Source organism: Chinchilla lanigera, unplaced genomic scaffold (assembly GCF_000276665.1).
Source record: "Chinchilla lanigera isolate Chin_1 unplaced genomic scaffold, ChiLan1.0 scaffold00003, whole genome shotgun sequence".
In the NCBI taxonomy this organism is placed as follows: Eukaryota; Metazoa; Chordata; class Mammalia; order Rodentia; family Chinchillidae; genus Chinchilla; species Chinchilla lanigera.
The window spans coordinates 30,211,649-30,235,981 of NW_004955404.1; the positions used below are offsets into that span (position 1 = coordinate 30,211,649).

Below are 24,333 nucleotides of genomic sequence, written 5' to 3' on the forward strand. Positions count from 1 at the left end.
GGAGCTCGCCCGGGCGGCGCCAGCGCGGTGTGGGCGGCCCGAGTCCGGGGAGGCGCTGGGATATCAAAACAAACGGCCGAGGGCAGGGCTCCCGGGCGTGTGGGGGGAGCCGGCCCGCGGAGGTGGCGCGGGCGGGAGACGCCCCCGCCGCGTAGCCGAGTGGAAAACTTGGTCTACTTGCGGTGCGCAGCTTTGCGCCCGCTTTCGGCCGGTGCAGCCGCCTGGGGAGGAGCTGCGGGCGGGGGTCGGGAAGCGGCGCGGGCAGGGATTGACCTGCGTCCCCGAGCCAAGACGGGAGAGAGATTAATTTGTTGTTGTTAATGGTGTCCAATCCAATAACCCAGGTCTTTTAGATTTTTTTTTCTGATAGAAAACGTTGGTTTCGATTGTCCTTGAACTGTGTATAAAAATGGTATCCACTCCTATTGACTGTATGTGACTCCGGGATGTTTTCTCCACACTGTTCCCCGTCATTCTGAGTCTGTTGTCTTGTATTTCAGCCAAAGGACGCGCGTTAATTCTTGTATTAAAGCACCCCATACAAAGGACATAGAGGAATTATAATGCCAAAACAGTATGTGTAGTGCTAGGTGTAGATGATCTTTTAAAGTTATTACGTAAGTGCCTAGGATGTTGAGGGGAACCCAACTAAGTGTTGTATTCTTCAGCAGTAATCGGGTCGGTTCCTTTCAGAATTTGCACAGATGTCAGGTGAGCGCAGGAACCCCTTGTGGTGCTCAGCTAGTTTTTCCTCATCAGTTTGCTTTTGGCATTTGCTAATAATATCACCAAAAACTTAATCTTGAAGTCGCATGATTTGTGGCCCTGAAACATTACAGAAAATTGAACTGCCAGAGTCTTCTGCCTGGTTTTGGTGCTTAAGAAAGTCTCATTGACCCTTACTGTCCAGGTTGGCCCTCGTTCTCCTGTTCCTATATAAGAATTGCTTTCACTTTGACTAAAAGTAAGAGATGTAAAACATCCTTTGATGTAAGTTGTTTGTAGATGAGTGGATGCTCTCAATTGATTGTCCGTACAGCAGGGCTTCATGTGTAAATAGATTTAATTAAATCTGTGCTCTTGAAAATATCGGGAGTTTTGGCATGAGTGAGTGAGACTAACTTGGAAAAAAATGATAAACTTTTATTAGGTGTCTACTCATTACTGTTATTTTCACGAATGAGAGTACAGTGACATTTTTATTGGCATTTGGCATATTTCTATTGCTTAACATACTATATGATTATACTATATGTCATAATATATGTGACAGTTCACAGGCTTTTGTTCAGCTATTCATAAACTAGTGAGTACCAAAAACTTACCTCAGTGGTCATACACTCTTGTTTATTTAAATCGAGATACTTGATCTTAGTATTACATACTTTTAAAAATATTTAAAATACCAACTCCATGGCCAGGCGTGGTAGCCCATGCCTGTAATCCCAGCACTCAGGCGAGTGAGGCGGGAGGATTGCTGAGGCCGGCTGGGCTGCATAATGATTTCAAGGTCAGACTGAATTGCATAGCAGACCCTATCTCAAAAAAAATTTTTTTTTCCCCCTAAATTTGGAAAGGTATTGAAATAACTTTACTTAAAACAGGACTGTGATAGACAAAGGAAACTTTCTATTATCAGTATTATGACCAGCAAAGCATTATCTCATTTTATTTTGTGAATAAGTATGACATTTTATTTTTACCTATCCATATGTACTTTATTAAAGTAAAAGGAGGCATTCCATGTTTAAGTTTAGTAGTTCTGATTTAGAAGATCTCTCCAAAAAGCAGCAATCAGCATTCCATAATAAAATGTAGAAATTATGAAAACTTCCTTTTTGAATCTCTGTATCTCAAAATACTGTGTAGTTCTATATAATCAAAAGAGAAATTACACACTGGGTAGCAAACTGTTATATGTAATAAAATTAAAGTTAGCTTTCAAGATAAAGCAGAAAAGTGGGTTATAGTGACAAAGTGTTAATCTCTAGTTGGACAGTATTGTAGGAGGGTTTTTTTTTATGTTACAGATTACACTGTAGAATGATTATGCTACCTTTTCTCTGAACATGCTTTTTTTTAAAGTCTGCTTTTAAATTGATAGATGAGTTTTAGTCTTCCAAAAAACTTACCCTCTTACTATCACCTGTCATTTAGTCTTCTGTGTTTCTCTCCCACTGTTTAATAGGATATACGTCATTTACTTTTTTCTTTATTTCCATAGTTAAAAAGTAGGAGCATTGAGGCATAGGCATTTTAGTGTACATAGGCTGACTTCCTGGACTGATACTCATGGCATGAAGGCCACTAGACTGCCATCTGTTTTTATTCTCCGGCCTCCAATTCTCTCACAAGTTATGCTAGCTACTGGGTGGAGAAAGTCTGCAGGGACGAATTTTGTTCAGTCATGCTCAGGGATATCCTTTATCCCATACAGGAATGAGAAATTCTTACATGCTGATTTGCCATAAGTAAGTTGGCATCACAAGTCAACGTTTTGAAAGGTAATGACCCCAAGTCTAGGTCCAAACCACCACTTTGCCGGAACTGCTCTCTATAAACAAAAGTATTGCAGGCCCTAATATAAATAGGAGTACTAATGAGTATCTGCTCATTTAGAACCCATTGTACTTTTACCCACCTAACAAAACGAACCTCCTTTATCTGATTATACATAATGTTGTGAATTAACATTAAAAGGAATGTGTAAAATGTAGAAAGAAAATGCATATTGGGGGAAAAGGCACCTGTAATCTCATTACCCACTGTCAGTTACTATAATAATTGGATAGATCCTCTTCCCTTCCCTTCCTCTTTTGGCAGTGCTGAGGGTGGAACCTAGGGCCTAACAGTCTACCACTGGGTTATATCCCCAGGTGAGATTTGCTTACTTTAAGTACAGGTTGGAATTGTCTAGCAATAGCAGATATCACAGACTACTTAGGAAAATCTGTTGGTTGTTTAATTCACATCCCCTTTGGAGATTTTGGGGGAATCAATTTAAGGATCTAAATATAAGCTGTACTCGGTGGTGTACACGTGTAATCCCAGCACTGACAGAGGCTGAGGCAGGAATATCAAGTTCAAACCCTACCTGGGCAGCTTTGCCAGATCCTGTCTCAAAATAAAAAGTAGGAAGGGGCTGGAGGTGTAGCTCTGTGATAGAGCATCCCCATATTCAGTTAACAGTAGCACAAAAATAAAACTCTTCAAATACAGTAGATATCCTTAGATAACTTTTAAAACACCTTTAGAAAGTATCACTGTAGATCTTTTTATATCCATTTTAGTTAGAAGACTATAACCGTTAGATTCCATTGGTATTTTTCACTGTACTTTGTTTTGGTATTCTTGAATTATTGGTCCAGTCTGTGCATGTTTGGGTTTAAATTTAACAAATACACATCTCAGTGACAGAAAATGAATTTTGGGTTTATTTCTATTTAAAAGGTAAGCAGAATGAAAAAAAAGGGTTGTGTTTTTCTAAACAGGATGAAACGAGGAAGAGCTAGTGACCATAATTCATCTGAAGAGGGTACTGCAGACAAATCAAAGAAACTGAGGACTACAAATGAGCATTCTCAGACATGTGACTGGGGTAATCTCCTTCAAGATATTATTCTCCAAGTATTTAAATATTTGCCTCTTCTTGACCGGGCTCATGCTTCGCAAGTTTGCCGCAACTGGAATCAGGTATTTCACATGCCTGACTTGTGGAGATGTTTTGAATTTGAACTGAATCAGCCAGCTACATCTTATTTGAAAGCTACACATCCAGAGCTGATCAAACAGATTATTAAAAGACATTCAAACCATCTACAGTATGTCAGCTTCAAGGTAATATTTCAAACCCTTCTTTTTAGAAGCAAAGTATTTTTAGTGGCTTTTGGTGTCCTAACCAGTGCATCTCACATCTTTAAAATATTTGGCTAAGGGAAAGTGTGTAACATGTTTCTGCTGGTTGGGACCACTGGTGGTTGTAATCATGTTAAAAGATTTAGAATTGAGTATATCATAGATGCTATCAGATCACAAATCATTGTAATGTTTGTTGGAGATAAATGACTCCATTATGGTTACTACTAATTTCTTAAAAGAGCAAAAGCATCCACTAAATAAGCATCAATCATTGACCAAAGCTGTAAATGAACAGTGAATTATTGCAAACAAATTTAAGGAGGAAGTAATATATAGTAAATTAATAAAAATTGGGATTATGATTGATTACTATTGAGCAAAACAACTGCAATTTCTATTTAATAGGGGCTGAGTGTTATTTATTTTTCTGGCTTTTTGATATGAGATCTTCAGATGCAAAGGTGGCATAGAAACTAGTTAAAAGCTTTAGAGAGGGATATATTACAGAGAAAAGTAGAAAAGCATGAGTAGAAGAATGCCATAGAGAACTGTTTGCTTCCTTTCTTTGCTGGAAGGAACATTTTGAAAGTCATGTAATGATGAGATAAATGAAGTAGGGTAGTTTTTTTTTTTTTTTTTTTTTTTTTTTTGAAGTTAGGTAGTTTTTGAGATGTTCAGATTACTTAGAGAAAAAGTGGGTTGAGTGATGTTGAGGCTTGTCATATTGTGTTGGAAATGAATGATGAAATATGTGCATGCTTACTAAAACATTAAACATAAGATATTTTTGTAACAAAAAAATTGGTAATTGTTGAAAAGTGGCAGGGCACAAATGCCTGCTTTATTGTATCAGTTGCTAAACAAGTCAAGTTAAACCTAGATAAAGGAATAATATTTCTAAACCTAGAGCTTCTTAACCAAACTAAGACTTATCTTCCTTCTAAGAATGTCATTTCTTCTTAGGTAGAGATCACTTGCTTATTCTCCCGTAGGTTTCCAGGAAGGAGAGATTTGGTAGTAAGAATGGTTGGGTAGACAGTGGCCTTTTTCTTAGAAAAAAATGCAGAAAAGTAGGCTGCCTAGTTAAATTTGAATTTCACATAATTAATGGATGAGTTTTGGTATAGATGTGTTCTATGCTTGGAATATACTTAATATTGAAAGGTTGTTTACTTGAAATTCAAATTTAATTGGTATCTTGTATGTTATCTGTTGTATGACAGATAATGACAGATACAGGTATGTTGTATGACAACTTTAACTAGGGGCAAGGGTATCAGAATGGTAGGAGAATGAAAGAAAAATCCAGCAACTCTTCATTCCCCTTACCCTAGGGGAAGGACCTCTCCTTGGGTTTTAGTCATCTTTGAGCTGCCAAAGGGTATTTTAATGACAAATGTTTTAAAGAGTAAATACACTCATTTCATAGATCTTCAGTATCAATTCAGTACAGTTAGATTGGTTGGGTCAGTTTTATTCTTCTACAGAACTGTGACACAATTCAGGTGTATCTAACTTGTGTAACCCTTGTAAAATCATTTGTGATACACTTAACATTTTGTATCGGGGTTTTTTTCCTCTGAGGAAGTAATTTCTGATTTACACATTAGAAGAAAGGCACATCAGAGAACTCTTCCGAGTTCTCCAGAATATTTTAAGTCATCACTGACTGTAGGCTTGGCTTGTTATCAAAGTTACTAGTCTAGAACAGTGTTTCTCAAAGTCGGTGTGTAAGAGATCACAGAGGGCTTGAAACAGCCTCGATCCACCAGTCCATCCCCAGAGTTTCTGATTCATCTGGTCTGGGTTGGGGACAAGGATTTGCATATCTTAACAAGTTCTCAGGTCATGTTGATGCTGTTGTTGGGGAACCATGCTTAGAGAGCCACTGGTGTAAAGAAACTTAACCAAAGGGTACTATTATAAATTGCAATATAAATTAGTGTATTAGATTTAATATAAATTAGTGTATTTTATACCAGCTTTTAAGGAGTATTGGGATAAAGTTATATACATAAGTCTGGAAATTAGAATAATGATATTACTTTGAACTATTCTGTTTTAAGAAGCTTTTTAGCCTAGGGAACAAATGACTTAAAAACCCCTCCTTGAGTGTTTTCTCAAGATTATTTTACTTTTGGCCTTATTATCCTTCGTAGAAATGTATGTAATGTCTAGGCAGATGAATGTATGAGAACAGCTACCCTTGGATCAGATTTTCATGCTTGATTAAACACTATTTTACATTATTTTTTATTATTTTACTTTATTTACTTAATTTATTTTTACAGTACTAGGGATTGAACCTAGGGCCTTCACACCACGCTAGCCCTTTATTTTTTATTTTGAGACAATGTCGTGCTAAGTTGCTTAGGTTGGGTTCAGTCTCCCAGAGTGCTGGGATCTTATTTTGCTTGTATATACATCATTCCTTTGAAAATATTAATGAGCTCCAGGTGTGGCTCATCTAAACATTCTGAATAAGTAGTTATTAGTTTCTGGTGCCTTAAAATACCTTACTGTAGATACTGTACTCACATCTGTTATTTGATCTGCAAATATATAACTTTTTCAAAGACTACAATGTATTATTCCATTGGTTTATAATCAGTTTGAAATAAATAGTGCTTCCAACACTAAATAGAGGACTTGTAATAAGGGCTGTTTTAACAATTGCACTTACTTATTAGGCTGAAGTTCTAGGGGAGAGTAAATGTATTTTACATTTACAATGCAATAAACTAATAACTTTTTTAAAGTTAAGAAATGCACAGAGAAGTATAAATATTTGCATGGATAAAAGGTGTTTTCTTTATTAAGGTGGACAGCAGCAAAGAATCAGCTGAAGCAGCTTGTGATATATTATCACAGCTCGTGAATTGCTCTTTAAAAACACTTGGACTTATTTCAACTGCTCGGCCAAGCTTTATGGATTTACCAAAGGTATCTCCTGGTTTTGTTTTATTGGTTATTATTGAGAAATCCAGTGAAAGCCTATAAACACTTACTGTATTGACAGTAAAATCATACATAATGGAAAACAAGTTACTGTTTGAAATGTTGAGAAACCATATTTTTAAAATAATGTTTAAAAACACATAGTGCTTCTTGATGGGTAAGCTTAAAGAGTAAATGAATTTAGAGGTGGAAGTGCAAAAGAAATTTAAGTAAAAATGAGAGGGGCATCAGAAAAAAGAACAGCTGTGTACTCCCTTTGGGCTTACAGAGTAGATTGGTGAGGTTAGAATGAGAAATGTAGAGTGCCAGTGTGGCCTGCTTACGTGAATTATTCTGGCAAGTGTAAAGATGTGTTCTTGAGCAAAGTTAGTATCAATATAGTTTGCATTATCTTATATATTTTAGGCAAAGAAAACTTTTTTAGTGAGCATTAACTGCTCATATTTATATGTAAGTTTGAACATGGTTCTGTACATAGAAATATTCTCTTTCACAACCACAATATTCTCTTGTTAGAAAAATAAGGCAGTTGATAAAGATGCCTAAGTTATATTAGTTGAGTTATATGATATGGTACAACCTCAAGCTTTATATGGGAAATGAAATGTTATGGATTGATTTTTTTCTGTCAAGCTGTGTAGCTAATAAATTCATATACTCACATGAATGCTTTACATAAAATATACCATACTAAAGAGAATGTTTAACAGTTTCTGGACTTATTTGGAGTTATCAGTGCATAAATCTAGTGCTAATTTGAGAACCACTGATAGAACTATGACTGCTTCTTATTAAATAGCCCTAGGATGCTTACATTGTTATCCTTTTCCTTTTAAGGGTTTTGTAGAAAAGATTGAAATAGGTATTATTGTATCTTAGAAATCCTAAGGAAAGTAAAGGTAACAGAAGAAATGTATTTGACCATAGAAGAAGTTACTTGATCATAGTTAAGGCAGGACAGTAGGAAAGAAGTCAGTGGTACAGACATGCATATTAGTAAAGAAGTGTGATTACACAATATACAGTTGAGTTTGATGTGAAAATATTAGGAGAAAGATGTTGACATTTAAGTAAAGTTATTTTGTCAAAATTTAAATCATTAGCCAGTTAATCACAGTAGGGAGAAACTGCAGAATGTGACCAAGAGGTAGGATTTAATTGTATTTCGTATCTGTTAATTTGACTTCAACCTTTGGTCTTGCTGTAGAGAATTTATAAAGCTAAGGTTGATTATGTAGGGGACTGTGTTGGGGCATGTATTAGCCTTTCTTTCCTTACCCTTCCAGATTCTTTGTGCATTGACTATAGCTTATTTCAACTCTGATTCAAAGTTACATACTTTGAATATACTCTAATTCTTGTTTACCTACAGTGGTCCCTTTTGATTAGATTCTGTGTCCATCAGATACCTAACATGTATATGATAAATTGAAAGATACTCACTGGTACATTTGGGGCAAAATACATTAAAATCAAAGAAAGCCCTGAAAATTTTAACATGTTTAAGAGAGTTTTAAATTTTGAATTTAAGAATAATTTTGGTTGTTTTGGAGTCATATTTTATATGAGCTGTCATGTTCCAAATGTGTTAATAGGTTTTTAATTGATTATTACTGATTTTTAATGATTGTGCCAGTAGTTACTGCTCCTTTTTTTTTTTTTTTTTTTTTCCTGAGTCAGGGTCTTGCTGTGTAGTTTAGGCTGGCCTTGAACTCATGACATCCTTCTGTGCAACCTCCCTGAGTGCTGAGATTACAGATCTGTCCCACCACACCCAGCTCATTATTGCTATTTTCGATCAGTCATTACTGTGCAGTTCAGTGGTACAAAACACAAGAGTAAGGTTAATTGATATGATGAAGGAAGGTGTCTGAAAGGTATTCTCATCCTGGTTTCCAGGCTTCTTTTTACTTACCGCTGGTTACTGTGATTTAGAGACCTCTGAATACTTGATAATTGTTCACCTAGATAAAAAAGCAGTCAAAGACAGCAGCTAGTAACTTTTTTTAAAAAACAACCATATGCAGAAATGGTATAGTGGTGCTATTCCTTTAACAGTTTTGAAATACATCATTAGGATTCAAGTGAACCATATCTGGTATTATCTGAAACCCTTAAGTTATTCTGAAAATTTAAAACAATGTCTTAACCTTTTCGTTTTTCAGTCTCACTTTATCTCTGCACTGACAGTTGTGTTTGTAAACTCCAAATCCCTGTCCTCGCTTAAGATAGATGATACTCCAGTAGATGATCCATCCCTCAAAGTACTTGTGGCCAACAACAGTGATACTCTCAAGTTGCTAAAAATGAGCAGCTGTCCTCATGTCTCTCCAGCAGGTATGCTGATTTTTTTTTTTTTTTTTTTGCTATACACACAGTGAACTATACTGACTGTATTGACAGTAAACTATATTGATTTGTTTATCACATTACAGAAAAACCATGACTAATAGTTGTAATAACCCTTTAACACCATTTGTAGGTAGGTGGGCTAATAGGATTGCTTCCTTACTTCTGCATAAAGATATTTTTAGTGTCATAATACAATAGTATAAATTTTGTAGTGTTACTAGCCTTTACACTGATGAGCTTATTTTTTAATCTTATGTAATAAAATGTGTACAGCATGTGTTAAAAAATGAAAAATTTTTTTTGAAAAAGGGGAAGGTCCTCTTGAGGTCCACCTGAGGGGTCTTGATGTAAAATAGCATATTGTCTAATTGTAGTTGAACTGACGGTAGGTTTTAATTCATAGCAGTCACATGATTGCTTTTCTTTTTATTCTGTGTAGAGAGGGAGAAGAGTTGTGCTTAAGTGGTTGTGTTATATGTTATATGCTAATGCTTTGCTTAAGTTGAACTTTGGAACTACAAGGCCATCACATGGGGAGCTGTATCCTTATAAGAGCTCTTTGCCACTTCTCTTCTGTAGAATTTAAGCATTACTACATTGTGCATTTTGGAATTAATTCCAGACGGTTTGTATTAAAAAGTAAAAATGTGTTTTTCATATTATTCTCTGTTGTTTCTTTCCTAACTCCTCTCACTGTTGACATCCCTTCTATCTGTAGCTGTGTTATTTGGTAAGCCTTTTTACCTTTTTCCCGTAACTAAAACTCAGTTTCCCAAGGAAATGACTTCTTGGATGGAGATTACTTGCTTATAGTCCCAAACTTCTCACATGAGGAGTCTTAGTGATGGGAATGGCTAGGTTTGTTATGATGTTTTCCTAGTTGTCTATGCCACTTCTAGTTTATCATTGAAGGTATTGTAAAATACACATTAAGGAAAATATTTTGCTTTAGCACTTACCTCCTATGCGATGTTGATCACATTTTATTATCTATGGCTGGGGATTTAGCTCAGTGGCACAGCGCCTGCTTGGCAAGTGCAACGTGAGTTCGATTCCCGGTCCCAGAAAAAAAACCAAAAACCAAAAAAAAAGGAATATTTTACTATCTACTATATAGATGTGCTATGAGATTAAGGTCATACTTTATAGCTTCATAGAGAACAAGGTCCTTTGTCTTCACTTCCACCCGTCTCTTTAATCTTGTTTTCTACTCACTTGGGTACACCTTTTACTTGAACCCTGGGGAACTGTAGTTTTTAGCTTTGTGTGTGGTTAGTACACTGTATTCTGTGGAGTACTTTTAACTTCATCTAGCTAACTCCAGTCCAGCCTTCAAAATTCAGCTCAGCTGTTAATCTGTTCTAACCACCCTCATACCTGGCTGTTTTCATAGCACTCTAAACATAATATCGTTTACATACTGTATGAGAGAGGGAGAGTCTTTGGGTCTCTGGTTTCCATGAGAACTGTAAGCTCGGGGGCTGGGGATTTAGCTTAGTGGCAAAAGCGCCTGCCTGGCAAGCACAAGGTCGTGAGTTCGGTTCCTGATACCGGAGAAAAACCAAAAAAAAAAAAAAAAACTGTAAGCTCATTATTCCCTTTATTCTGATATCCATGTTCACTTATTTTATTAAATATGTGTATCAGTTCTGATTCTGTAAGTGTGTGTATTCCCATCTGATGGCTACTGGACCAGTTGCTCAATGAGAAAAGGAAATGTAATAGTTTTGTAATATTTCTTAATGGAAGTGCATAATCACAGAAGATTTTAACATTGTTCTAAAATATAACATTATTTGTACATATTCTATCTATACTGTGCAGATTTAGACAGTTTCTTCCTCTAAATTGAAACTGTGGGCTATTTTCTATTTCTGCTTTTATTGAACAGTTTATCAGACTTCTTTCTATTTTCATATAGTTGTTACAACTGGACTTCTAGGTACCATTTGATACTAATGACTGTTGGCTTTTTTGGTATTATTCTGATATTTCTGCTTCTCTTTCTGTGCCTGCTGTTTCCTTTGTTGGTTTTGTTTTCATTTCTTAAATTTTGGTGTTTCCCTTTGTTCTCTCTCTACTGGCTACTTGTTTGTTACTCTATAAAATCCAGTGTCATCCTCATCTGTGATTTGACTTGTATTCCTGTATGTTACTACCTTCTAATTGGAATTCTACAACTATGTGTTAGACACCCTAGGCTCAGTGTGCTAGAATGTCTCACTGATGCTTCCAACTAAAGAACTTTTCTGTCTTCCTTTCTAAATCTTGTTCTTCCTTTAAGGTTGTCTCAGGAAATGTACTGTTCATCTAGCTGTTGGGAACATGATACCCTTGATTGCTTCTCTCCATATTCTCCATATGCCTCCAGTCACTGAGGTCTGCCAGCTCTCACCAAAATATGCTTTGAATCTCTTGCATCCCCACTCTAAGTAACTGCTGCAGACCAGATCCCTGTCATCTTTGTACCCTCTTAACTGATTAACTGATTTCTTCATTTGCAGCCTTGTTCTTACATAATTTGATCTCTCTGCTACGGCCAGAGTAACCTAAAACTTTCTAAATTTTATTTTTGTCTCCACTTTGCTTCAGAACTTGTCACTGTACTTTCTATATACCTAGACTTCCAAGGTCTGGTATGATTTGGCCCTTGCCTATCTATTTGGGCTTCTTCTTTTGATAATCTCTTACTTGGATACTGTCTTTTGAGTTCTTTCATTTCTTGAAATGCTTGTATTCATTTCCATGTCTGAGTGTCCACACAGGAAAATACTATTTTCTTCCTTTTCCACTCCATATGTCTTATCTTCATTCTAATTTTGGGGATCTCTTTATGTTTGTTCTGGGCTGTCTTCCTTGATTCCCTTGTAATGAGTTTGCAAAGCACATTGTTGTTAAATTATTTGCTACTTCCTATTAGGATAAGGATGACTAGTTCCTATTGCAGCTTTATCCTTTTAGCACTAGTACTAAACCACTCATTAATATCAGATGAACTAATGAACATTTATTTAGTATTCCCCCTTTTTGATAAATACTTCCTCATGGTTTTTTAAGCTTGGGATACTTGTTTCTACTTTTTTGCTGTGTTTCAAAAAAATAATCAGTTATTTTGGCACATAGCAGTTTGCTTCTATGAATTTCTTCCTTATGAAAAATTCTTAAGAAATGGAGATGGTAGGTCAAAGCATCCAAATATTTTTTATGGTTTTTGCTGGGTTTTCCCTCCCAAGTCAGTTGTATGAATTTATATTACCAATAATATACCTGCCTCATAAGTTTTATTGAAATGTAATTCACATACTGTGCAGTCATCATTTGAAGCACATGATTTATTGGCTTTTAGTATATTGACAAATGAATGCATTACTGTCATGGAACTTTAGAGTGTATTATTCTGGGAAGAAGCCACATACTTCGCTGTTAAGCCCTAAAACCTCCTTTGCAGCTAGTCCCAATTTATTTTCTGTCTCTGTAGATGTGTCTATTCTGTGTACTATATAAATGGAATCATATATGGCCTTTTGTGTCTGGTTTCTTTCACTTAGCATGTTTTTAAGGCTTCATATGCCGTATCATGAAGTAGAACTTCATTTCTTTTTATTGCTGAGTAATCTTATTTCTGAATAGTGTGGACATGTTTAATTTGTCCTGGATATGTGTCTAGTAATGGAATTGCTGGATCATATAGTAACTGTTTACTCCTTTGAGAAACTACCAGATTGTTTTCCAAAGCAGCTATACTGTTTTAACATTCCTTTTTCATATTCTAACTTTTCTTTTAATAGCCATCCTACTTGGTATAAACAGGTATCTCATTGTGGTTTTGATTTGCATTTTTTAATAACTGTTGAGTATCTTTTTGTGTTTATTGGCCATTTTTATGTTTTCTTTAGAGATAATGTCCATTTAGATTCTTTGCGTATTTTTAAATTGAATTGTCATTTTATTATTGAGTTGTAATAGTGTATCAGTTTTATCGTTGTCACTATGCTGTTACATATAGCATAGCAGTATAAATGTAATAGTTTATACTAATATTGTTTATTGGCTTCTTTGCTTAGGGTCTTAAAGGGCTAACATCAAAGTGTTAGGCAGGTTAGGCTTTTATATGGAGGCGCTAAAAATTTACTTCCATACTCATTTAAATTGTTGGCTGAATTTATTTCTTTGAGGTTGTAGGCCTGACAACTTACTTTCTTACTGGCTGTTCACAAGAGGCTGTATGAGGAGTTTCTCTCCTCTTAGAGGCTGCCTGCCTATCTTAAAGCCAGCAGTAACATGTTGACATTCCCTTTGTGCTTTGTATCTCTTTTGCATCTCTGACTTTTCTGCAAGGAGTAAACTCTTAAAGGAACTAAATGATTAGGGCTACCCAAATAATCTCTGAATTTTATAAGGCCAGCTGTACCATATTACATAATGATAGACATGATACATTCATAGATTAGCATGTGGGACGGGGTGGGGCTTAAGAATTAATGCCTGCCAAATAGCTTTAATAGTTACTAAGTAGCATCACAAAGTTTTATTTGCAGCTTTGCAATTTTCCATGTTTACTTTCACTTTATATCGAGCATTTTGATATTACAAACAGCAAGAGATGTGCCCAGGTTACCTTGAGTGATCAAAGGATGGATATATATAGAGAGGGTGGGGGGATTACTCATTCCTTGGGAAAACAAAAACTTGCAGTAGCTGAATAGTGAAGCATAGAGGTCCATTACTTCCTCTTCTGACACTCATTCTGTTGATTCAGTGCATCTCTTCTGATTGCCTATCTTCCACTACTGTGAAGTTGTCTTGTCACTTCTTAGGTGCATAAACTTAAGAGTCACTTGGCCTGTTTGTGTTCCAGCTTTGCTGTCCTTAGCTAGGTGCCTCAACTTCAAAACAAAAATAGTATCTAGTTTTTTTTTTTGAGTGGTAGTGGGATAACATATGAGTACCTCTATATTATACAGTACTTCTAAAGTAAATAGATGAAAATGTGTATTTTTTGTTGTAGTTATCCCTGTTTCTAAACATATGAAAGAAATGGATTGAGTGGGTTATCAGGTAGTATAAAGTCCTTACTCTGGGGCAGAATTCTTAACACTAAGCCACTTTGGAGATCAAATACATTATTGATCTTTGGTAAAGTCATCTATTTCTGGGGTAATAGCTTTGGGAAAAGTATGGTTCCCTGAATTTAGGAAACTATTTAAAGAGCTACTTCCTGGATGTGTTAGAGCTTCAAGGGTCATAATGTGTGTTTCTATTCATGTGAATTGGGTGGTTATACTTGACTCATTTAGCTACTTGGTATTTTTTTCCCTTAGGAATTAGATACACTATTAGGAGTTAAACACTATTGATTTGTTGGATTTTTTAAATTTTGTAATTATTTTGTTACATAAATCATAGTTTATGTGGTTATAGTTTGTCCTATTTCTTTGTATTATAATTAAGTTTTGAATTTTAAAAAAGTATGATTTGGTTTCTGCAGTGGTAATTTTTTAAATGTATATTTAGTGTTAGGAGTATTTTTCTTAAAATATGGCACTACATATGCACTACTAGGAGAAATCTTAGTCATGGTAGATTTTTTTAAAAGGACATCGTTATTAATACATTTATCTTGAGTTGATAAAAATGAGCTTCATTAGGATTCAGAATTACTTTCATTTTCTTATAGACAGAAATAGTTAATAGCTTTTTGAAAGAAGGCAGGCAAAGTATATATGTATATAGAAGGATAGCTAGGATAACTGTACTGCTGATGTCTGGTGGTTTACTGAAAGGAACAGTTAATGCTTAGAATTTTTTATATTTTGACCAATTTTGCATGCTTATATCAGGTAATCTGAGCAACTGATTTGAAGACAACAATATGCACTAGAATAGCCACTGGTGAATTCTTACCATCTTGTCTAGTGAAACACTGTACCATCTCTAATGTTTTAATAATTTTTTTATTCTCTTTAATGGTTTGAACAATCTTCCATTCTTACATCTGGTAATCTGAGCAACTTAGTTAATGATAACAATATGTAATATAACAACCACTGTTAATTCCTCATTTTTAATGTTCTTGCTTTGTTTTGTCTGTGATGTTGGTATTTTGCTATTGTTCTTTTTTAAACTACTTTAAAATAAAAAAATCTCGGGGCTGGGGATTTAGCTCAGCGGCAAAAGTGCCTGCCTGGCAAGCGCAAGGTTGTGAGTTCGGTTCCCGGTACTGGAGAAAAACCAAAAAATAAAAAATAAAAAAAAAATAAAAATAAAAAAATCTCTAAAAAATAGTAATAGCTTTTAAATGTTTGTTATCTTCTAATTCAAATATACAGCTAAGTTTTAAATTTATTTTTGTGATATATGCACTTGATTAAATTTTTTGAACAGATGAACTTGTATAAAAACTTACAAATAATTACTGTATTTTTTTCTTAAGGTATCCTATGTGTGGCTGATCAGTGTCATGGCTTACGAGAACTGGCTCTGAACTACCATTTATTAAGTGATGAATTGCTACTTGCTCTGTCTTCTGAAAAACATGTTCGATTAGAACATTTGCGTATTGATGTAGTCAGTGAGAATCCTGGACAGACACACTTCCATACCATACAGAAGAGCAGCTGGGATGCTTTCATCAAACATTCACCCAAAGTGAACTTAGTTATGTATTTTTTTTTATATGAAGAGGAATTCGACCCATTCTTTCGTTATGAAATACCTGCCACTCATCTTTACTTTGGGAGATCAGTAAGCAAAGATGTGCTTGGCCGTGTGGGAATGACATGCCCTAGACTAGTAGAACTAGTAGTATGCGCTAATGGATTACGGCCACTTGATGAAGAGTTAATTCGCATTGCAGAACGTTGTAAAAATTTGTCAGCTATTGGACTAGGGGAATGCGAAGTCTCATGTAGTGCCTTTGTTGAGTTTGTGAAGATGTGCGGTGGCCGTTTGTCTCAGTTATCCATTATGGAAGAAGTACTAATTCCCGACCAAAAGTATAGTTTGGAGCAGATTCATTGGGAAGTGTCTAAGCATCTTGGTAGGGTGTGGTTTCCAGACATGATGCCCACTTGGTAAGGACCATGTTAATGTAGGGCATGTTGAATAGTACCTTAACTTTAAGCAAAGATATTGTAATAAAAGTTTATTTGCTGTAGTTCTGATATAATTCTACTATTTTGTTGCACCAAAATTTGCTCTCTCCAGTGAGTAAGGATTGTTTATTGGCAGACCTACGAATCAGTCTTGGTCAGAAAACTCCATTTGTTTGTTTAGCTTAATAGCAGTCAAATCTCTGAAAAATAATAGAAAAAAGTGATTTGAAAGTAATAACAAGTTATGGAGACTAAACAGTTCATAGTCTGATGGAAACAAAAACCTATATAATAGCCAGCAAAGTGAATGCTAATAGGTTTCTTGAAATGTTATGTTCTCTATGCATTTTTTTAAAAATGTAAACTTGATATTTTTAGGGTCTTCAGTTATACACCTGTTATAAGGTGTTTAATATAGCTCAGAAAAGTGAGCATTTTGTGAGAAAAATGTAGGATATACAGTATCATATCTAATGAAAAAAAATTGGTTGAATGTTCTCAAATGTTATAAACCTGTTTAAAACAAGGGATATATATAATTGGAACACTTAGAAAACTGATAATAAATGTCACACAGTGATTGCAGAAGGACAATACGTAGAGCAAAGATCAAATTAAAATAAGTGGCATAGAAGGGAAGCAGTTAGCTTTGTATAAATTTTTAGATTTCATCTGTAATCTGCTAAACTGTGTAAGTTTTTTTGTGATATGTTACTGTGTGTGTGGCACTTTTTGAGGCATTGTTAGTAAAGTGAGGAATGCCTTACCAGTTCTCCTTGGTTTTATCTTTGTTTAAACTAGTTTTTAAGTATTATTCAATAATTGAAATGAAAAGCTTATTTACTTTTTAAAAGCCAAATTGAAATAATTATAAAGATAGAACTTTAAAATGTTTATAAATTGTTTCCATAAAAGAATATTTGTCTCCAGTAAATTTTAGTGAAGGCTCATTTTTCCATTTTTGAGTTATAGTTATGTATTTAAATCATAAAAAGGGAGAATTTTAAATCAAAAAAAGGAGCACCAGTGTACAGTTAAGCATAAACAGTAAATTTAAAAGGTGATATTTAAGTTCATAATCATGTTTTTGAGTAAATATTGCTGTATGAACTGGAAAGTTTTAATAGAAAAATATCTGTAGTTTTGTGATTGTTAATTTGGTTAAACTGATTATTTTATATTATTTAAGTAGCATTTTATATTACTTTCATATAAAGGTAAAGCCATGCATTACAGAACCTGTAAAAAGTATAAGTTTTGGGCTATATTTAATTGGGATTTTTTTTGTTTTTCAGATACTATATAAACTTTGATGAGTCTGGGCACTAGTGCTAGTAGATACTACCTTCCTAAGAAACATTAGAAGAGATTTACCCCTAATGGAACACATTAATGCTTGACATGGCTCTCATCAGTAGTGTAACTTTTAGGAAGCACCTTGGTAGTTATGGGAGCAAAGTCTAAAATGACCTTCCTAAAAAAATAAAATAAAAAGTCATTTTTTTATGTAATACATGTTTTTCAGAAGTGATAGTATTCAACCCTTTAGCCACCTATAATTGAGAATAAAGGCTCATCCAAACTTGAAAACTAAAGGCAATTATGTAATATTTCCCCTCTAACTAAATACAGTAGTAAAAAGCTTGGGATGTATAAGAAATACCATGTTAGTGAATTTTTTTTCTTAATTTTGGAAAATGGATTGGACAGTACATGATCAGTTCTACTAACCAAAGCTTTATTTGAAAATTTACTTTTTGTACAAATTATATAATGCTTGAAATACTTTGTCACTTTATAAGCAAAATGCATAGCACTTAATTTGTTTATACTGTAAAATACATGTTAAATGCTTTTATCAACTTGAGAATAAAGATAGTTACTAATACTGTTGTATTAAAATTTTTTCCCACACATACATATTTGACTTAAATACTACTACTTAAATTTACACACTTAGGGTTTTAGTTTCAAAGCCTTATTTGATGTAAAATATTTAATATTAAATACTGTTTATGGTAGGTGCTTTTTTGAAAGATACAGGGTTAGGCATTTGGAGTCTATTCTTGAATTCTGCTCTGATGCCTATGAAATTTATATAAAATATAAATTTACTAATTTTTTAAAATTTGAAAACAGAAAAGTTAACTTATAATAGGTTTTTTTTGGCACTTTGGAAATACAGTACTCAGTCACAATCCTTAAATACAGCTAACCTCTTTAAATTACAGAAATTTTCATATCCTGGCAACGTGTTTCAGAAAATATCTACAATTTATGTGGGTGATTTAGGCTACTTTAACACTCATAAAATAAAACGCAGGCATGACTGAAAATTACTGCAGTCTAAAAAGAATTTTTCGTATTTATTAAAAACCCCAGTTTATCTGTAGGGCTAATTTTAATGTTACTAAGCATTCAGGCAAGTCCCACCTATGTGCTGGTGCCTAACTTTCTTTAAAAGTACACAAAATTGTATACTCTGAGAGTGAATGAAGAGCTTATCCTTAGAATATCCAGTCCAAAAAAAGCACATATTCTTAAATAGGAGAGAGAAAATTTAGAAAAGATAAATTTGAAGGGTACAAGACTGCTTGATGATAAAGGGTAAATGTAAGGAAGATGGTAGAAACAAAAATTTCCACTTACTTTCCCCTTTGAACGGGAAAATATGGGAGGTTTTAGAACATTATTTTCTGTACAGCATGCCAAGAATTTATTATTCACTAAGTGCTAATGGAGCAGACTATAAAGCTGAATAAAAGTTTGCTAATATTTGTAACTTTATTTCTGAATTTTAACACAGAGCCAGTACTGATTGAGGGTTCCAAACACTTATTTTGACCTTTTGACTGTTTTTTTCTATCTGCAATATTTAGATAACATTTTATAGGTAAATTTACCTGATATTGAGCCACATTAATTAGGATGTATTTACTCTGTGTCATAATCAAAATTTTCTCTTAGAAGAAATTTTATATATTTATAATTTCAGCAATATAATAGAAATCACATGTAAGTTATACAGTAGCTCAAAGAGTAGCAAAATTTAATTGGCAGATTTCTGCCCAGGCTTGTTTTGGTTTTCCAACTACCATCTTGAATCATCACTGCTTGAAAGTTTATTGTAAATACACTTGACCAGTTTCATAAATTCTAAAACATTAAATATTTTTGTGAATACTATGCCTTCTCTGCTGTTACCATCTGAATCTATATAGTTTTTTGACAATATTTTCAATTTGTTTATATTCTTAGGAACAAATGAAAAATCTTCAGTGTTTTTATAACAGAATCCTGCTTTAAAACTCAAGTTCCATGTACAAATGGCTTTATTTTTGCTGTGGAACCAAGTTCTGAGATTTGCAATTGACACAAACTTGCTACCTGAATATTTGCTTATCATGAGTGCAGATCTGGAAATCCAAAATAACTTGCCAGTGCAGTTTCAAGAATCTGGTAGAACTGGTATTGCCTGAGTTTAGCCACTAGATGGTGATAATGCAGTTTCTTGTGACACTCCTAAAACAGGTTAAATAGGCAACCCTAATTGGGAATGGTTTAGGCACTGTAGGGGGCTGTGGAAGTGGCAGGCAGTGGAAGAAAATTCCACCTGTGCTTTTGAGGAAGACTAGGCAGAACAGTACAGTGCTACTCAAGCTGTGGTGACTGGAGTTTTTATTTGCAGACTCAGGCCCACAGTTAAACAATAAATAATGTCTAGACAAATAACAAGGACATACAAAATACAAGCTCTCAGAGGTTTTTTTCTGTTGATTCAACAGAAACAATGGTGCTTTAAAAGTTTCTAAATGTTTCCTCTGGTAGCTTCACTTACTTCACAGACCAGTAACATTTGGTAGCCAGGCACCGGTCCAGGGACTGCACATTTCAATAATACTGAAAAACTTCAGTATCTAATTTCATCAGCAGAACCTGAATTTAATATCTGGCTTACTAATAGGTAACCATGGAAAAGGTCACTTAACCTTTATAGACCCCAATTTACTCATTTGGATGAGGTAAATAATATGATTAGGCTTCTATGAGAGCTCAATAATGTACTAACCTCTCAGGAAACACTCCAATGTTAGCTGAAACAAGAACATAATTGGTCCATTTACATATGAAACAGATTGTTTCCTCTGATCTCTATCTTACTGGTGTATTTTTCATGAATAGAAAAAAATGCATTCAGTTGATCACAATATACTTAAAAGATCTTGAAAGCTTGTTTGGTGCCTCTAACATAAACAGTGACTTAGAAATCTCGTTTCTGCAAACAAAGTGCACTCTTGCACTGCACTGGGAGAAGGGAGTACCACAGAAAATGGAAGGAGTTAGAGGTACCTGTCCACCCAGACGTATCTGCAGCTAGATAATTCCGTGCCCCACATGGTTGAAGAACTGAAGTACTTCACTATCAGCTCAAAGTCTAGGTGATTACAAAATCTAGGACAGCTGGCATGTAACCTACATTAGTTAAGATCAAAGATGACACTCTGATTAATCATTATAGCCACCATTGTGACCTCACTATGCCAAATACACGTAACATCAATCTTTATGACAGTCCTGACAAGTCCATTTTAGAGATCAGAAAACAATGTTAAATTGCTTAAATCATAAAACCAGTTATAAACTACATGACAGAAATTTTGCTCTTAACACTTTATCACATATGGGAGCAAAATCTAGCTACGTTGCCCAAACAAGTCTTTCAAGTTAAATGAATAGAACACAATCAGAGTATTTAGTCCTGCTTTCAGAAGTTACAAAAGCATTGAAGTCTAAGCTAACAAAAAGCGCTTGCATGAAAAGGTGTAACTACCATGTTAGAAAAAAATAGCTTCTACCATGAAAATGTCACTATTGGAATCAATGAAACATAAATACTGCACATGAACTGTCGTTCTTCATATTAACAGGCTTGGGAATTGAAATCAAGATCACTTAACATGTTCATTTTAGCCAATATAACAGAATTTCAGCTTCTTTCCAATAATACTCTTGAGATATTAATAAATAACAGTTCTACCAATGTGCATTTTACCTGAGGAAGAAAGGCTAAGAAATCCACAAATGTAAAATCACCCCCTAAAAAGCAGATGCTGGTAGAGGAAAAAAAAACAGTAAGTAGAATTAAGGTTTTATAATTCAGTGAATGTTTTGTGTCTGTTAGGTAAAGGGATTTCTTCATATGTTATTTTAACAAAAGGGAACTTCATAGGTAAAAACCAATACTCAAAATTATAAAACAAATAGAACTGTCTGTGCATAATCACTGAATCAAAAATTTGCAAGAGACTCAACAGAAATTCTTTAGTTGACAAGTGTGGTTTGAAAGGGTAGTAAAATCTTTTTATGGCTAAAGCAAGAGTCTTATTTCCCGTTGGCCCAAAAATAAATGTTTCATTTCCCAAATAAGTAGGTTCTCCACTGTAAAGAACTATCCTTGTATACTTGGTTTCTATCTTGTTGAACTCTGCTCCAAGTTCAGCTAATTTCTCATATGTCCGTAACACAAACTTTGAACAGTCAAAGGATTCAAACCAGGTCTCCGCCCCTTTTCCTGGGCTGGCTTGGACAGTCCATGTCTCATAATAAATTCCTGTTTCATTGTCCTGTTTCACCCACTTTGCCATTTTGTTAAACGTGTCTCCTAGTTTAAAAACAAAACATCAAACTAATGTTAGTTTTAAGCAAAATATTCTTACCTGATGAAGACTACTGATGCATATGAATAAGAGATTTGTTTTGGATTTCCAAATCTCATGACAGTAACCCAAGATCTGCCAGTTTTTATTGTATTCTTTAAGGCACTGCTGAATTATAAACACTAGATATAATAGGTATATGAAGAAAACTCCTACTGAGCCTATCATCACTTAAACTGTTGTGAAAAGGGAGAATATACAAATGCAGCAGCTCTTTATACGATTCAAATTTTGGATTCCAAGTCAGAAAAAAAGCAAGGAAGGAATGTAGAAGAGCAAAAGGTGAATGGACAAAGAATGTCAGAAAAAGAGGACAAAAGTTGTACTTTTACAAAGCATGGTATGCAACCAGCAATGAGTGACCCAGAAGCAGTTAAAAGAATGCCTATTGGGTTTAGCTGCCAGGGTTACTTAGTTGTAACACTTTAACTTCTCTTCATATGTACAAGGGGAAAATAGCTGTTGTGATAAATGTTGTGACACCTGTACAGCAGAGCCTGGCCTGCTCTAAGTCTGCGTAAGGAATATTTTCAACATGAAAAAAATTTTTAGATACAGCTAGAGACATAAAATTAGATGACTTAGACATAATTTAGATACATAAATTCTAGCTACAGTTAATAGGGCCTTTAATCAGGCACTTTAGGGATTCCCTTTCCTGTTTTACAGTGGTACCTCGCTTCATGACTTAATTCTTTCCATGATTCTGGTGTTAAAACTGAAATGGACAAGAACCATATCAAAGTCAATGGATAGGTTCAATATTGATGTTATAGGGAAATCTGATTTGGTTCTCATCCAACTCAGTTTACCACCGGAATCATGGAAAGAAGGCACTGATGTACCACTGTATTTAGAAAGTACAGTTTAATTTTACCAAACATTTTTTTCCCTATAGAATAGAGCAGGAGAGAAGCTATATACCTACAAAGTTATAAATGAGTACTTGTTTGGGTCACAGTGTACTGGTTCCAGAACAGCGTGTCATTCACATGCAGTCTTCATTTGCATAGTGATACAGTCATTAATACTGGCATATTTTTGAAACTTACCTGATATGGTTGCTACTAGAACTAATGTCCCATTTTCCTTCCAGTGGGCATCATCAATTCCTTCAAAAAAGCAAGCAGCTCCTTGATTACACCAGAAAGGGGCGTTCATTTCAGGTCTGAGATGGGGAAACGTACAGTTGCCAAGTTGGAAAAGTTCATACCATTCCATTGTGTAGTTCTTGCCAGTTAAGGTATTCCTGAATCCAATGGCATCATGCATAATTTTCTGTGTAAAGATAATAAAGAAATGAAGGCATCTGGGAAGTAATCACGGGTTCAGATAACCTGATGGAAGTAAATGTGGTATACTACAAATGTGTATCTATCGTGAACAACAACTATGCAACTCTTTCTCTTCTGTGTCACTATTCTTGTGTCCCTCTGTGGTCTCTCAAACTCCAGGCCCTCATCCACTCTGCTTTTGGCCTCTTACCATCTTAGATGGGGGGGATATGGGCTATGAGAACACACATGTCATTTTCTTAACCTGTGACATCAGTCCAAGAAGCCTACATGCTAAAGGTCTGGGAAGAAACTCAACACACCTCATCTAACCTACAAAAGTGAAATCAAGAAATGTTTCCTGCCCGCCTTCTTACCATGTCCTCCCTGCTCACTGTTCAAGAACCAGGTACAGTAGCAGGTAGGTTAAGATTCGTAACACTAAAAAGCATTCAAGTGAACGCATGTTAACTGTCAGGATTACAAAATCTAACCATAACATTTTTGATGACTTATGTTTAATTTTCTAGGGGTAAATCAATAAATTTGATCAAGTCAATAACTAAATCATTTCATTGCTCAAAGTTACAAGATTAAGATACATCCTTACAAAATGTCCCAGCAGGTCCCCGTATTTAAATTCCCATACTGGAGCTTGTAGTCGAAAGACTTCAATGACATCATCATTCTTCATAACTGGGATCGGCGAGCCAGTGGGACAGAAAGTGTACTCAGCTTGACAATAAGGATCTGGTTCTGGACGGAAGGAAAAGCGTCTAATGAAGAAAGAGAAGCCATCAGCTTAGATTTTAAGAGGAATTTAGTTCACATACACTGTAGAATCCAGATTTTCATTTTATCATAACATTTTTAGGGAAAACATGCAACGCTTAGACCATAGTGACCAAATACAAACATACATTTTACTTATCCTGTGAACAAACTTTCAATGATACCTTTAATAGCAAACAATAAAATGGAAATATATTTTACATTTACTTAAGCATTAACTTACATTTATTCAACCAGTATTTATTGAGAATCTAGTACATGTAGGGTTGGATTGGAAGGAGAGAAACA

At 34.8% G+C, this 24,333-nt stretch overlaps 2 protein-coding genes across 2 annotated transcripts; one reads left to right on the plus strand and one right to left on the minus strand.

The window, feature by feature from the left end:
• Window positions 1-3,491: 3,491 nt before the first annotated feature.
• Fbxl3 (F-box and leucine-rich repeat protein 3) lies at window positions 3,492-18,150 on the plus strand (the record flags this gene model as incomplete). Its single annotated transcript, XM_005374164.2, is given in 4 exon segments — window positions 3,492-3,837; window positions 6,679-6,801; window positions 8,982-9,153; window positions 15,602-18,150. Coding segments are annotated over 4 exon segments (1,284 nt in total). The 3' UTR covers window positions 16,246-18,150.
• Window positions 17,984-24,029, minus strand: Cln5 (ceroid-lipofuscinosis, neuronal 5; the record flags this gene model as incomplete). The annotated part of the gene is given in 3 exon segments (XM_005374163.2): window positions 17,984-21,924; window positions 23,032-23,257; window positions 23,864-24,029. Coding segments are annotated over 3 exon segments (904 nt in total), but the record flags the coding sequence as incomplete, so codon positions are not given.
• Between the last annotated feature and the right edge of the window lie 304 nt (window positions 24,030-24,333).